Raw genomic sequence first — 17,130 nt, 5'->3', positions numbered from 1 at the left:
GATAAGCAAGCGTCCCAACTCTATCAAGGATCTCAAACGGTCCAATGAATCTCGGACTGAGCTTCCCTTTCTTCCCAAATCTCATGACACCCTTCATAGGTGTCACTTTCACGAAGACATGATCGCCCACTGCGAACTCTAAGTCTCCCCTCCGCTGATCGGCATAACTCTTCTGTCGGCTCTGAGCAGTCCTCATCCTATCACGGATCTTGACTACTACATCTGCTGCCTGCTGAACAATCTCTGGACCCAACTCTGCTCTCTCTCCTATTTCATCCCAATGAACAGGAGATCTACACTTGCGGCCATACAGTGCTTCATACGGAGCCATACCTATAGACGACTGGAAACTGTTGTTATAGGTGAACTCTACCAATGGTAAGTTCGACTCCCAAATCCCTGAGAAATCAATGACGCAAGCGCGAAGAAGATCCTCCAAAATCTGAATAACTCGCTCCGACTGTCCATCTGTCTGCGGATGGAAAGCTGTGCTAAATAGCAGCTTTGTACCCAAAGTCGAATGCAAGCTCTTCCAAAATGATGTTAAACGCCTAGCAGCATCGCTTACATGATTCCCTAGGTATCAAATGATAGTGCCTGCAAGAACCATTCATTTATGGTTAGCGTACAGTACGGTCCCTTCAACTCATATATCCCGACCGATTCGACAACCATTGGTATATCGAGAGTTGTCAATGAATCGATACTATGTGTCATGTCGTAGTTGCATCGATGGTGTAATCTAAGAAACCCCTTTCTTAATTACCACCATAATCTGATCAGAGATTTCAAACTACATACACATGAGATCACATAGGATATCCATACCCGAAGGTAAGCGGTGAATCCCCGACTATAATGCATCGACTCCTATATGTTTTGACAAAACACCCAACCTTGCCACCTGATGACCCCATGAGAGTCGGTAAACAAGTCAAAGTGTAATGCTAGCACATAGAGTCTCAATGTTGTCCCGGGTCATAAGGACTAATGGTGTACAACCATAAACTAGGACGTTTCCACTCGATAAGTGAGAACCACTTGGAAAGTCTTTTATGGAGGGTTGTTCAGTGCACTCTACCAGGAGCAACTATCTGCATGCTCGGACATCACAATGTCCCCTACCAATGAAACATGGTACTCACATCGCAGATACTAGTCTCGAACTCGAGCGGCCTCTATCCTTCTTAGCGGCGGCTGAATCGACTAGGAACTGTGAAGAATATACAGTATTCCAAATATGAGTTTCATGATACTCATCATATGAGCATCTCATATTCTTTCTACTATTTGTATATTCAAGGACTTTATCTATGCAACTAGCATTGGTAAACAGATAAAGAAGTGTCAAAACAATAATTTCAAATATTATTAAAATAAAGATTGTTTATACATAGAGTTTCATTGTGAACACTCAGCCAACACTTGGCTCGACGTGCACCTAATCTAACAGCCCGAATCCCGGACACACTCGTGAGACGTGTTGGAAAATTCATGGTAAGCCACCGAATGGAAAGCCACCCCACCATTCTGGTGTTCCCGAGAGCAAGGCCAACACTGCGACCTCAAATCCATTTAGTCAGAAGCAACTTGATCTTCTTCACAGCATCATCCGCCAAGCCCATCCATCACCTCCAATCGGCTCCAGCAATGTTGCACAACTAGGTAACACTTCTCAAGCTCTTCATGTCCAGGCTGCTCAATTGTCCTGGATTGTTGATTCTGGCGCGTCAGATCACATGACTGGTAACAAATCCTTATTCACATCCTATTCACCATGTGACCACCCTTTCTCCGTTATGATCGCCAATGGCACACATTCCATGGTAGAAGGAATTGGATCAGTCACTGTCACTCCAAAGTTGAAACTTGATAACGTGTTTTATATTCCAAAACTCCAGTGCAATTTGCTCTCAGTCCATAGAATTAATAAGGACCAGAAATGTCTCACAACATTTGATGATCATTCTTGTTTATTTCAGGCTCGGGGCTCGGGGACGATGATTGGATGTGCTAAACTATGTTCTGGACTCTACATCATCAACACCAACAACCCCACTGCAACTCCACAATGCTCTATCGTATCTTCACATAATATTTCTAGTTTACAGGACAGTAATCATAGTGATATCCTGTTACTTCACTATCAGTTAGGCCATACCAATTTCTTGTATCTGAAAAGAATGTTTCCCTCATTGTTTATTAATAAAGATGTCACTGCCTTTTCATGTGATATTTGTCAACTGTCCAAACATACTCGCAACTCATACCCACCTCGTCCATACAAGGCATCTAAACCATTCACCATAATTCATTTTGACATTTGGGGAGCTTCTAAAATTGCAAATATTACCGGATCTCGATGGTTCTTATTATTTGTTGATAATCATGCTCGGCTTAGTTGGGTATACCTTATGAAAAACAAATCTGAGACTGCTTCATTATTTCAACAATTCCATGCCATGATATTAACCCAATTTCATGCTAATATTCAGATATTCCATTATGATAATGCTGGGGAATTTTTCAACCACGAACTTGGGCACTACTTCAAGTCTCATGGAATCGTGCACACAAGTTCTTATGTTCAAACTCCTCAACAAAATGGCATTGCTGAGAGGAAGAACTGACATCTTCTTGAGGTTGCACGATAACTCATGTTCACCTCAAACGTACCAAAATTCTATTGGGGGGAAGCTGTACTTAATGCTACCTATCTAATAACTCGCATGCCATCTCGTATCCTCAACTACAGTAGCCCTACACAAGCTCTCTTATCTGCCTATCCACACACTCGCCTTATATCCTACCTTCCACCTAGGGTGTTTGGTTGCTCAGCTTATGTTCATCTTTACAATCAGAATAAGCTAGATCCCAAGTCCCTTAGGTGCATATTTGTTGGCTACTCATCCACACAAAAAGGGTATAAGTGTTACTCTCCAAGCACTAAGAAATACTACACCACTATGGATGTCACTTTCCAGGAGAAACAACCCTTCTATTCTACCAATACTGTCATTCAGAGGGATCATGTTCCTAGTGAATCCCAGTACTTGTTCCTGAGTGATCAGCAGACACAACTTGAGCCTATCCCACCTCCACCTCCTTCTCAACTTCAGTCCCATCATGGAGTCCAACAAGAGCACACACAACAACACATCCATGGATCTACTCTGGCTTCCGAACCTGTAATGGAACAAGGTAATATTCACACTCATCTTGAGACTCCTATCTTTAATCAAACTAACCAGGACCTACCTATTGCCTTGAGGAAACCATCTCGGGATTGCGGCCCCTATCGCATGCAAGATTTTGTCTACTATGGGAATCTTTCCACAAGTTACAAGGCGTTTGTCTCCAATCTTGATCAGATTCAAATACCTACCTCTGTGGAAGATTCTATCAAAGTACCAGAATGGAAAGCTGCAACTTATGAGGAGATCCATGCACTCGAGAGCAATAAAACCTGGGAGATTACAGATTTACCGTCGAGGAAAAAAGCTGTGGGATGCAGGTGGTTATTCACCGTCAAATACAATGCAGACGGGTCAGTTGAGAGGCTTAAAGCACGGTTGGTGGCAAAAGGCTTCACTCAAGCCTACGGGGTTGATTATGGTGAGACCTTCGCACCAGTGGCTAAGCTTAACACAATCGGAGTTCTCTTATCTCTTGCTGCCAATCTTTACTGGCCATTGTTTCAACTCGACATCAAGAATGCCTTCCTCAATGGTGACTTAGAGGAAGAAGTATACATGAGCATACCACCGGGTTTCAACAATGGGTTAAATCCCAACAAAGTCTGCAAGCTCAAGAAATCATTATATGGTTTGAAGCAATCTCCTCGAGCATGGTTTGGTAAATTCACTCGAGTTCTCAAATGACAGTTTTACCATCAAACCACGCCGACCATACCTTGTTTACAAAACACTCTACTCATGGGAAATGTACGATACTAAGTGTATATGTAGACGATATAATAATCACTGGAGACGACGTGGAAGAAATAAAAATACTGAAGGAATTATTGTCTACTGAATTTGAAGTAAAAGACTTAGGGCAACTGAAATTATTTCTTGGAATGGAAGTAGCACGCTCAAAGAATGGAATATCAGTAGCACAACGGAAGTACACCATTGACCCACTCAAGGAAGCTGGAATGCTTGGGTGCAAACCCGTGAATATTCTCATGGACCCAAACCTCATGTTGCGGCCAAGAACAACTGAGCAAGCTGCTGAAAAGGGGAGATTCCAAAGACTAGTAGGAAAATTGATCTACTTGGCACATACTCGACCTGATATCACATTCGCTGTAAGCGTGGTTAGCAGGTTTATGAATGATCCCGCAGAGGTACACATGCAAGCAGTAATGCGCATTCTTCGATACTTAAAAGCATCCCCAGTATCAAGACTTTTATTTAGAAAGACTCCCAGCCGACATATAGATGTTTACATGGATGTTGATTACGGTGGTTCGGTCTCCGATCGAAGATCTACTTCCGGGATGTGCACATATGTATGGGGCAATCTAATTACATGGAGAAGCAAGAAACAATAGGTCGTCGCCAGGAGTAGTGCTGAAGCGGAGTTGAGATCTCTTGCACATGGAGTTTACGAGGGAATTTGGCTTGAGCGGCTACTTCGAGACCTACAAGTCAGTGTTGATGGCCCAGTTAGAATACTATGTGATAATCAAGCATCCACCAGCATGTCCCAGGATCCAGTGCATCATGACAGGACTAAACACATCGAGATTGACCGACATTTCATAAGTGAGAAAGTAGAGGCAAAGTCTATTTCGATGAACTATGTATCGTCTCAAAATCAGTTGGCGGATATCCTTACGAAACCCCTTTCTCGACCAAGCTTCCTAGACATGTGTAACAAGCTCAATCTTCTGAATATCTATGTCCGAGCTTGAGGGGGACTGTGGAACGTCTAGAAGCTTGCCATGTATTTAGGATTAATTATATGATATAAATACACGGATTAGTTATGTAATATGTCTGTTATATTCCTAGTTTTAAGATTATCTTGTTACTGAGTTTGTTATTAGATTTGTTACAACACCTACTTTTAAGGAGATTAAGTTGTATATTTACTTCGTTGTTTAATGAGAAGATAATCAGATTATTCCTCACTCATTTTTTCCGCAATATACACGTAAATATTTTCAAAACTTTAAGAATAATCGTCAAAACGTTAAGCAATTTGAACTCAAATATTTTTCATGCAAAAATAATTAAAACATGCATAATATGATTTTAAATGTTGCGTAAACAGGTTTAGAAAACATGCCTTTTCGTTTTAAAACTCTCGAATACACGATCGTCGGCGAGGGCACGAGAAGGGACGAACGTGCGACAAAGAACCCTAGCTTTCTTCGCTTAAGCTTTTCGAATTTTTTTGTGTGTAAAGTGTGTGAAAATCGGCTGAATGGTGACTCAAATGACCTAGCTTTTCTATTTTATAGTTTTTAATTTGCATGTTAATGAGTTTAGGTTTTGGGACTTCAAGTGTAAGAGCAACTGGGCCTACTTAAATTAGTTAAATTGGGCCCAATAATACTTATTTAATTGAAAAATAAAAGTTTATAAAGTTTAGTTTTATAAAATAATGTATTTGATATTTTAAAAGTCTCTTATTTGCCCAAAATCGACTTCCCGAATAAAATCGACCTCGTCTCATAAAATAATTTAAATTCTAACATTTTTAGAAAAATTTAATCATTTTTAACATATTAATAAGTCTTGAAAATATTTATTGAAAAATATTTATTTTGTCTTGGTCGTCCCCAGTCTCCTTTCCTCAGCCTATTATCGAATATTTAGGGTGAATCCTTCAATTTCGTTAAATCGTGTCATATAATCATGCAATAATACGTTTAACCATATAATATGCATCAAGTAAGTATTTAAAATCAATTGAATAAAATAATTATGTAATTTAATTCATTTACATGCATGTGGTTTACGTAGGTTGATTTTGGATGTTACTTACAAGTATTTGACATGATGAAATATATTCAAATTATATATACAATAGATGAAAGAGACGCATCAAACGAGGTAAACAGTGTTTTCAGAATAAATTAAGAGGATATATATTAAATAAACAAATGGGCATGGACAGATGTAATGGGAGTAAGACATTGATTCGCATTAATGGTTGTTTTTGTCATGTCTGCGTCACTCGTTCATCCAAATCTGGATTTACCTTTTTAGACTTATCTCTAATTTGTAGATTCTATGATTTATCAGGTGTGCAATGTATGTGACACCCGGTGAACTTTACACCGTTGGATTCATATTTGTACGAGTCTCACATCAAATAAATGGTGAATAAATATGCATCGAGTATAACATAGAACGAATCTCCCCTATTCTCTCTATTTTAAAATCAACTAAAAATAAATGTTAAATGGAAAATATAAATTCAAGTCACTAAAAAAGTATAAATTTTAGTGTGTTATCTTTATATATATTGTTTTATAACCGACTCGACCTATGAAAAACATAGGAAATATATATAACGAAAAGTTTACATTGTGTTATATATATATATATATATATATGTGTGTGTGTGTGTGTGTGTGTGGTGTATATTATCTAATTTGGTGTTTACTGGACATGTGGTCTCTAGCTATTTACATGCTTAAACTGATTCTTCCATTTATGTTCATCGACTACTTTTCATTTAACTTTCTCTATCGATCGACCTAGAATTATGTAACATTCCAAAAATGTTGAAGTGTTTAGTCAAAAATTAATGAATTTAAATAATAATGATGATGATTTAATTATAGGAAATGAATTTTATTCTTCTATAAGCAAAATTTAATAAATTATATTGAATATTAAATTATATTGAAGGCTGCAAATACATAAATTATGTTTCTAAAATAATATAACTTGAATAAAAAATAATTTAGAGATTAAAATATTACATTAATTAATGAAAATGTCTATTAATAATTAATTTTACGAGAAAATAGGTATCATCAAGTTAGGCCAATATTTGGCTATGTGTAGTGACTCATCTCATCTCACTTTGCATATAAAAAGATCTCATATGATGCATCTGATCATCGTAGAAAAATCCTTTGAAATTTGTGGTTTTAGAGAAAAAATGAGAGGGATCACAAAACTTCTCTTCCAACCATACAGCATCGTGGACTGGAGGTGAAACAATATCACAATTCACAAACCGAATAGTCCCAGAAAATTCGAAACAATGACGAATAGTTTCTGAAAAATTTCTAGAAAACTAGTTCTAAGGTAGCTCTTCTAGTTTGTTTTTCTTGAACGATTTTTAATTTGGTTTAAAAATAAAAGTTGTAAAAATAATTCCTAGTTTACAAATGTAAAATCTAGGTAACATTACTTGGGAATTTCAATTTTTTTTTTTTTTAACATAAAAGTTTAAGAATAGGAAGATACGAGCTCCTTGTAAAAATTCTGGCTACGCGTGGTGGCTGGAGGTCCGGACATGCACTGGAAATATCACACGCACCGACATGATTCTTGATTTTCCGATTACCGACCACTTTTGGACTATTTAGAAATTTTGATAGTTTATGGACTTGTATTTTAATTAATATGAATTTTTAAAGTCCTAAATAAAAATTAACCGACACGAGTTTGGCATGAAAATGATTTTAAAGATTTTACCACCCACTATCGGTTCTAATCAATATAAAATCACTCAAATTATGTTTATAGAAAATTATCTTGTCTTTAGATTGGAATCAGGAAGAAAACGTAAGCTACCAAGGTGAGGTTCTTTTTGTGAGTTCACTATTGTTTTCCTTCAATTACCTTTTGACATTTGATCTGGAGTTTACGGTAAACTTTCATCAACTATTGATTTATTCATATATATATATATATATATATATATATATATATATTGCATGATATTGTTCATTTATCGATCTATTGAGAATATTGTACTACATATTTGACTTTCTGGATTGTTATTGGTTCATGACTGATTGCCAATCGGTTACTAACATAATGACTAGAGCCATGTACAACGGCCTATGTACTGGGTCCACTGGACAACATGACTTTAATGTAGAAAATGAGTCCAATAAAACACTAATTTAAACCTTGATATATGGTTTATTTGAACAGCATGACTTCGGTTATGGAATATGAGTTTCATTGGGCTCGTAAATGATCGATTATACAGATCCTACTTGAATATGCGGGGAAAAGTGATACATTAAATATTGGTGGGAGCCATCTCTTTAGCTCCCGATATTTACTTCAAAGCCCTGAACAGTCATTGCATATAACTTGACAAGATATTTTCGTACGACATGCTACTGCTGATAAATAACATCTCATATTAAATTCCTACATATAAAAGTTACCGTTTAACTTGTTATAAATATACAAGATGATTAAGATCAATTTATTTCATCACTATCTTCAAATACCAAACATCTATTTTTTTCTTTTTATTGTAAATTTCATATATATGATTATATAACTCCAAATACGATGAAAATTGAGAAAATGAAATTGTTGGACTAACAAGATCGTAACATTACTATTGAATTAATATTTTTTAATCAAGAATTGTACATGCTTCCGTTACTGAAAATACAAAATACTGATGATATTGTAAGCCGGGGCTCCCAAATTATATAATATACTATTAGTTTAAATAAAGTTATAACAATATTGAGCAAAGTGAAAAGATCAAAAGAGTCAAATATTTTTAGAGAAAAAAATGTTTAATTTTCTGAAAAATTAATAAAATAAAAACTAAAATAGCCATACTACATGAATTATTAATAATTGTAGCAGTGATGAGATTAAAAAAAAAATTGGACGGCGGAGGTTAACCGACCTCGAAGCATATCAGCTGACTGGAAAAAGCAAGTGGTCAACAAGGGTTTTTTTTTTTCTTTTTTTGTTCCCTAAGCATTATTAATCCCTCACTTTCAATGGCTTCAATTACCTTCCAAAATGCCAAAATTTGTGGCTCCCCAAAAGTTGAAAAGAAATGTGAATAAAAGTAATAAGCATAAATATATTTAATCATTACTTTATTAATTACTAGATCTTGTTAGGTCACATTTGACTCTACATTGAAATGTATCTTCAATATCACTATAACATTTTGAAGATTTTCAAGATATAATCATGACCACTGAATAAAAATCAATTGACTAGGAAATTGAGGGAATTTTTGAGTTTTTTATTACTCCAAATTTCCAAAACACCATTAGTGTAGATTAAAGCTCAAATAGATAATTCATGCACATATATTATGTCTTGCAAGAATACTAATATGCCTTAACAATTTAATTTTGACTTGTTATATATTTTTAAAACTAACATAATATATTATGTAATCGAGTGATAACTCTCGTAACAGGCAAAAAATTGTGTGAGACGGTCTCAGGTCGTATTTTGTGAGACGTGTCTCAATTTGAGTTATCCATGAAAAAATATTATTTTTTACTAAGAGTATTATTTTTTTATTGTGAATATCGATAGAATTGACCCGTCTCACAGATAAAAATTCGTGAGGCCGTCTCACAAGAGATCGTCTCCGCAAACAATTATCACTTCTCAATATATATATATATATATATATATAACACTCTAACACTTCAATAATTATGCTTGTACACAAATGTTTTCACGTGCCATGATTTGTCTTGTGTACTATTATTACCATCATCCATTCTCCAACAATTATTCTTAAAACTTTGACTTTGTTATATTAATCTAATTTAACTCCAAATATTGTTGCACCCTCCCCCCTTATATTATCCCTTCATTTTCATAGCCCAGATTAATTCCACAACCCAAAAATGACCGACGGCAAAGATTTCAACAAACACTCCATGGACATAGAACAAGCCCCACAATCTCAACCATCCAAGTTTCTCGACGACGATGGCCGACCCAGAAGAACTGGTACATATACATACACTCTCCTGTATATATGTGTTTGTGTGTGTTTGTGTTTTTTTTTTTGGGTGGGTTTAGATTTTGATTTGGGGGTGTGATGAAGTATTTGAACTGAAGGGACGCTGGTGACTGCGAGCGCCCACATAGTGACGGCGGTGATAGGGTCCGGCGTGCTGTCTCTGGCGTGGGCGATTGCGCAGCTGGGGTGGGTGGCGGGGCCGGCGGTGCTGATGGCATTCTCGTTTATCACCTACTACACTTCGACTCTGCTCGCCGACGGATATCGGGCGCCGGGACCCGTGAACGGCGCTAGAAACTACACTTACATGGATGTTGTTCGTGCTCATTTAGGTACTTCGTTACTGTATAATATAATATTTGTATGTATTTATTATATACAATATGGTGGTGTGATTATTTGTAAAATCTTTAGTTTGTGTATTCTTTAGATTATGTGAAGATGGATTTTTATGAAAAATATTTTTTTTATGGCAGAAATTATAATAATTTCTGGAAAACTTTTGCATAAAAAATGGTGTTTTTGTGCAAAGATTGGCTCCAAAGAAATCTGCACTATTTTGGTGTGGTTCCTAAGGACATCTCCAACTTTTGCATCAAAATGGTGTTTTGGGCTACGTTATTTTCGTTTGGTTCCTAAAAGATTGGCTCCAATGGAGACTAAGTTATTTTGATTTGATTCCTAAGGACACTCCAACCTCTGCATTAAAATGGTGTTTTGGTGCAAAGATTTGTTCCTATGGAAGCTGCGTTATTTTGGCCAAAATAGTGCATACTCCACCTCTGCCCCAAATTTGGCGTAAGAGGTATCCAATTGGCGCAGTAGTACTTATTTTTTTAATTTGTTTGTTTGGTACTTATTTTTTTTAATTTTTTTTGTTTTAATTGTTGTAAATACGTATTAATTTTATTATTTATTTTTAAATATAAATATTATTTAAATAATAATAAAATATTTATTTTATTATTTTAATAATGAGATACTAAACATAAAAATTTTAAAAAATAATTATTAATTTTTTAAATATTTATTTATGTTAATTATTAATAATTAAAGAATAATTTGATTTAATGATTTATAAATAATATAAATAAAAAGAATATTTCTAGAATATTTTTTTTAGTGTAAGATTTAAAATAAATGAGTTGGAGATAAATGTTGTATTGGTGCAGAAATCGCACTATTTAGTGTAAAATTTACACCAAAATAGATTTTGTGTTTGGAGATGGTCTAAAAAATCTTTGATTCACGTTTTATTAGTTTTTTTAAATATGTCATGCAAATTCAGTTTGACGGATCAATTTTGTGATACAGTCATTTATGAAATAATATAATTTTTTATGTCAAAAATATGTTTTTTCAATATAGTTATGAATTATGTCAACTTGTATCACGGATATAGAACGATGAAATCGTTTCACAAAAGACCTGTTAGATTTTTCTTAAAATACTTTTTCAAATAAAATAAAATACGGTAGCCAAAAACATAACAGATCGTTAGCTATGAGAAAGTTGAATAGAATTACTACTTTATTGCAGTCTTAATGGGTCATCGATGAGTCCAAGCATGAATCGGGATTTGGGAAATAAATCATATTTCATGTTTATAAAATTTAAATATTCTTTTATAATATTAGATTTAAATTTTATGGTATAATTATATTTCGTCTGACATCGAATTATCAATTTTTTTATTAAATCATAATAATAATATCTTTTTTTTGTAGGCGGTTTGAAAGTTCAGCTATGTGGGTTGGCTCAATACGGCAATCTTGTTGGGGTCACCATTGGATACACAATCACTGCATCAATTAGTATGGTGTAAGTATTTTTTTTTTGACATTATATAAGAAAAATTAAATACTTTTTTATTCCTAGAATTGATCTATTAATTACATATATATATATATATAATTATTTGGATATTTTAATTTTAGAGCGGTGAAGAGGTCGAATTGTTTCCATAGACACGGGCACGATCACGCACCTGTGCTCGATATCGAACTACCCATTCATGATCATATTTGCAGCAATCCAATTAGTTCTTAGCCAAATACCAAATTTCCACAAGCTTTGGTGGCTCTCAATTATGGCAGCCGTAATGTCATTTGCTTACTCCACCATTGGAGTTGGCCTCTCCATTGCTAGGGTTGCAGGTAAGTTATATATACATGTATATAGAACAACACTTGATCACACAAAGTTAGTCGAGTCGATCATAAGACGAAAACTTAGACTTTAAATATAGTTTATTCGAACATTTGATCAGACAAAGCGAGTCGGGTCGATGGTAAGCAATATATGATGTCATGTCACGACGAAAATCTAAAATGAAAAAAAAAATCTATTAAGACAAGAAACTTTAAATATATTTAATTCGGGTCGATAAGATTATAGTTGTTATAGTTTATCTAAATTTTTAAATAATTATAATAATATTTATATAGGTGGTGCACATGTGAGGACTAGTCTAACGGGGACAAGTGTAGGAGTGGACGTGGCTGGTTCAGAAAAGGTTTGGAGAAGCTTTCAAGCCATTGGAGACATTGCATTTGCTTATGCTTATTCTACTGTTCTTATTGAAATCCAGGTATTATCACTTTCTATTTTAAATATTTTTTTAATAATTAAATATTTATTATTCTAAGAAATTCAAAATACTGCGATATTATATGGATTTTTTACTTGGTAAAATGGAATTATTACGTTAACTAATAATTATTCTAACCCATAATTTTAAATTTTTATAATAATAATTTGTTGAGAAGATGAAATTAGAAGAAATATGATGACAAATATAATTGTTATTTAATAAATGCCTAAATATTTATTACTTTAATGTTCTCATCGAGATGAAAAGATTTATACACGAATCACGAAAAATAGATTGGCACACTCTTCAAGTCGATCCTAAATAACTTGACTAGTACCACTCATAAAACAGGCCGAGGAGGCCGACTCATAACTCGTCGTAACTCGTCATTTGTGACGGGTTATAAAATTATTAACTTAATTCGTTTATTTTATGTGGTAGAGAAGGCTTGTCTCATGAGTTTAACCAATTTTCTATGAAATTTGTCCTGATAGACTTACCCGTAATTTTTGGATCAAGATATTGTCTACTCATCTCACGTATTTTATACGGCGGACGAGTAGACTCGATGAGTCTAAATGTTTTTGGGCAAAAACTGGTGTGAGACAGTCTCACGAGTCGTATTTTGTGAGACAGATTTTTTATTTGGGTCATCAATGAAAAAGTATTATTTTTTATGCTAAGAGTATTATTTTTTATTGTGAACATCGGTAGATTGACCTGTCTCACAGATAAAGATTCGTGAGACCGGGCTCATAAGAGACATACTCATGTTTTTGATAGCTCTATTACTTAGTATATTTGCTAATACATATTATTATTATATAAAAATTAATTAAAATATTTTAAATATAATAATTAATATGACTTGAATTTTTTATGTTTTTTCAAATATATAAAAGAAATTAGAAATTTTAATATAATCCTCATGATCATGCAATAAATTAGATATAGGCCCGGCCTATCTTGGATGTTTCCATGCATGTGCAGCAGCTAGTGAAGTCATATAAAATGTTATCGATCGTTATTAATACAATAATTTATAATAATTAAATTTTTCTAAGCTGTTCGATATTACTGAAAGTGTATGGATCAAATTTTAATATAATGTATCAAGTAAGAGTATTTTTCTACATAGATTTATTATGGGAAATTTACCTTAAACGCAATCTTTGGTTAATTACAACCATAAGAGAATTAATAAATAAACTAAATTAATATTGAAATAAAAGGATGAAACAAACACAATATAAATAATATAACTCAAATGATAAACAAAAAATTGTTTGGATTTCAGTTAACCTACCTCTTGATCTTCTCTAATGATTGATTTTAATTTTTTAAGTCATGTTTTTTACGGGATTCCTTAATCTAACATTATATTCTGTCGAGCTATATCAAACTAATTCAACAACATACAATAATTAAGTGTCTTTTTTTGTTAGATTACATTAACGAACTTTGGAATCCTCTAGATTTCGATTTTCGGTCTATGACTATCAACATGTACCCAACCTCTTATGGTCTATGTAAGTTGTAGATCAATGCATAATGTTACCCTAGTATGTTATAATATCTGCTATCTGTCTCAATAATAACAAATAAATACTTCGAAGTTAATCCTGCATCAAAAATACAATAAAAACCAATAACATAATCAAGTGTCCTCAAGAATAAAATTCAATCTTCAAAATGAAGTCAAAACATAGATGTCTAGGAGTAGGATCCCATAAATCCTACTTTAAAAAAAAAAGAGAAAAAAAGAAAACGATGTTTGGAGTTCTTGTTCATCGATTGATCTTCCGATGCGGCTTCCTCTTGTGCTGCTTTTCTTCTTCGGTGCATACAGCTCCTTTTTGCAGCTGTTTTTCATCCTCTGGTGTTCTAGGGGTTCTCATATACATAGCAAAGGCAAAGAGTCCAACAAGGTAAAAAAATCCACGCAAAAAAATTTCCTTCTTGAGTCGCTGGGGCTGTCTAAATTACCGTCCAAGCGCGATTTTCACTGTCCTCGTCTTTGAAACTTTTTTCGGGCGAGCTGGGGCGGTAACAAATTAGTGCCCTAGTCTAGTGAGAGCGACTCTGTTACAATCCTGAATTTTCTTAATCAACTTGCATTGGGGTGGTAATAAAGTACCGCGCTAGCGCACCTTGCACAAATCCAGCTCTTGATTTTCATGCTCTCGCGCTTGAGTGGTCATGAGAAGACACCGCCCTAGCGCGACATGTTCTATCAAGATCTTCAGCTTTTCATCTTAACTTCATTATTTTGCTTCTTTACCTGCAAATCGACCACCACACGTGAGGAAACAACCATATGCACCAATTATGACTAGGAATGAATAATATGTAGACTCAACATACCAAACATGCAAAAACGAACTAAAAACAATACAATAAAATATGAAAAAGAGTAGGTCTCTTGTGAGACGGTCACACGAATCTTTATCTGTGAGACATGTCACCCCTATCGATATTCACAATAAAAAGTAATACTCTTAGCATAAAAAGTAATAATTTTTCATGGATGACCCAAATAAGATATCCGTCTCACAAAATACGACCCGTGAGACCGTCTCACATAGTTTTTTCCTATGAAAAACGATACCTATAAGAAGGTAACCGTTAAATTATATATTATTATTCTATTCGTCCGAAAAATATTTTTTATTTATCATTACACTCAAAATACAATGTATTTTGGTTAACTCAATTTTAATTTTTTGCCAATATTCAATTAATAATGAGTAATACCTAAATGGATCAGTTGATTTTAACGATGGAACGATTAAAAAGAATGTGGAGACGAACCTAAGATGTCATTTATGTGTACACGTTAAAATTTAAGGATTTTATTTTTTTATTAATGTAATTTTACGTTTTAATATTAGAAATCTTTTTTTCAGTTGCATGTTACTATGAAATCCGAAGACAAAGCCATTTTTTTTTCTTAAAAATATATATTAAAAAGAGAAGCAATTTAATAATTTTTTGAAGTAAATGTTTTTGGGTCCAAGTGTCTTGTGAATGAGTGAGTTCATTAAAATAAAATATGCTTCACTTGGGTGTCATGTTCTTTGGTATTCACTAATACGTCGCAAATGGGGATTTGTTTTCTTTATGAATCTGCTTCAAAGAAATTGAATATGTGATATTTAAACTGCTGTACGATAAAAAAAAAAAAAGAACTATGTTGATTTTAGTACAAATTTTATATAAGATGGCAATTTCTTTTCGAAGAATATGGAATAAATTGACCAAGGATACATTTGGTTGATGAATTTGAAACGATAAATTTCGAATTTATGATATCGAATTCTCCGATTTAGCCCATTCAAATAATTTTTAAATCCACTTTTATATTAATTTAAATATTTTTATGCATAAAACTAATTCTTTCTCTATATTTTTTTTAATTTACAATAAATAAATATTTATGGAGATAAATTTTGTGTGCATGGTATTTTATTTTATAATGATATTAAGAATATGATGTCAGTATTCCGACTCTTTGCCTCTTGAAAAATGTATTAACGATAGTATAATATTACAAAAAATTTCAAAATATGGATTTTCATGAGGTCCTCATTATTTTCATGCTATATTTTAATGTAAATTTTCAGGACACATTAAGATCAGAGATCCCAGAGAACAAGGTAATGAAGAAAGCTTCGTTTGTGGGAGTATCTACCACAACATTGTTCTACATGTTGTGCGGCTGCGTCGGGTATGCCGCCTTCGGGAACGATGCACCGGGCAATTTCCTCACTGGTTTCGGGTTCTATGAGCCATTTTGGCTGATAGATTTTGCCAATATTTGCATTGTCATTCATCTCGTAGGCGCTTATCAGGTAAAATCCCCGAGTTAATTCAGATGCATATGATTTGACAAAGTACTTTGTTAAATGTTTTTAAAACAAGCTTTTTCATGTAACATGCTCATATATAAATTTTCCTACCAAAATGGAATTTTTGACAGTTGATTAAATCATGAAACAGGTCTTTGCGCAACCGATTTTCGGGTTCGTGGAGAAACTGTGCAATATGAAATGGCCGGAAAACAAGTTGATCACAACAGAACATGCGATAAACATCCCATTAGTCGGGCCATACCACATCAGCTTCTTTCGACTGTTGTGGCGAACAGTGTACGTTATAGTAACAGCCGTGGTTGCCATGATATTCCCATTTTTCAATGATTTCCTGAGCTTGATCGGGGCGGCGTCTTTCTATCCGTTGACGGTGTATTTTCCGATAGAAATCTACATATCACAGGCCAAGATACCAAAGTATTCCTTCACATGGATATGGCTAAAGATACTGACTTGGGCTTGCTTGTTCGTGTCTCTGGTCGCAGCTGCTGGATCCGTACAAGGGCTTGCGCAAGAAGTGAAGAAATACAAGCCTTTCAAAACTCAGTCATGAGTCTTTTGTACTAGTATTTTATAACATGATCTTATTATGTCTGGATCCCATAATACGTGGAGTGGTTGATTAGATGTTTAAAATTAATTATACCCTTTTTCACCTTTCCTACTAATATTTGTTTTTGTCCTCCTAAAAACTTTTTTGCCCTCAACCTCCATTTT

At 34.2% G+C, this 17,130-nt stretch overlaps 1 protein-coding gene across 1 annotated transcript; it reads left to right on the top strand.

Moving 5' to 3' along the window:
• Positions 1-9,743: 9,743 nt before the first annotated feature.
• Positions 9,744-17,025, top strand: LOC142547457 (amino acid permease 6-like). Its single transcript, XM_075655767.1, is given in 8 exon segments — positions 9,744-9,935; positions 10,047-10,280; positions 11,676-11,769; positions 11,886-11,937; positions 11,939-12,104; positions 12,396-12,538; positions 16,165-16,392; positions 16,541-17,025. Coding segments are annotated over 8 exon segments (1,449 nt in total). The 5' UTR covers positions 9,744-9,829; the 3' UTR covers positions 16,967-17,025.
• Positions 17,026-17,130: the final 105 nt, after the last annotated feature.

The sequence above is a fragment of the Primulina tabacum genome, chromosome 5 (genome assembly GCF_025594145.1).
Source record: "Primulina tabacum isolate GXHZ01 chromosome 5, ASM2559414v2, whole genome shotgun sequence".
Classification (NCBI taxonomy): domain Eukaryota; kingdom Viridiplantae; phylum Streptophyta; class Magnoliopsida; order Lamiales; family Gesneriaceae; genus Primulina; species Primulina tabacum.
Note: the sequence above shows the minus strand (reverse complement) of the source record. Positions and strands in the feature narration are given on the sequence as shown.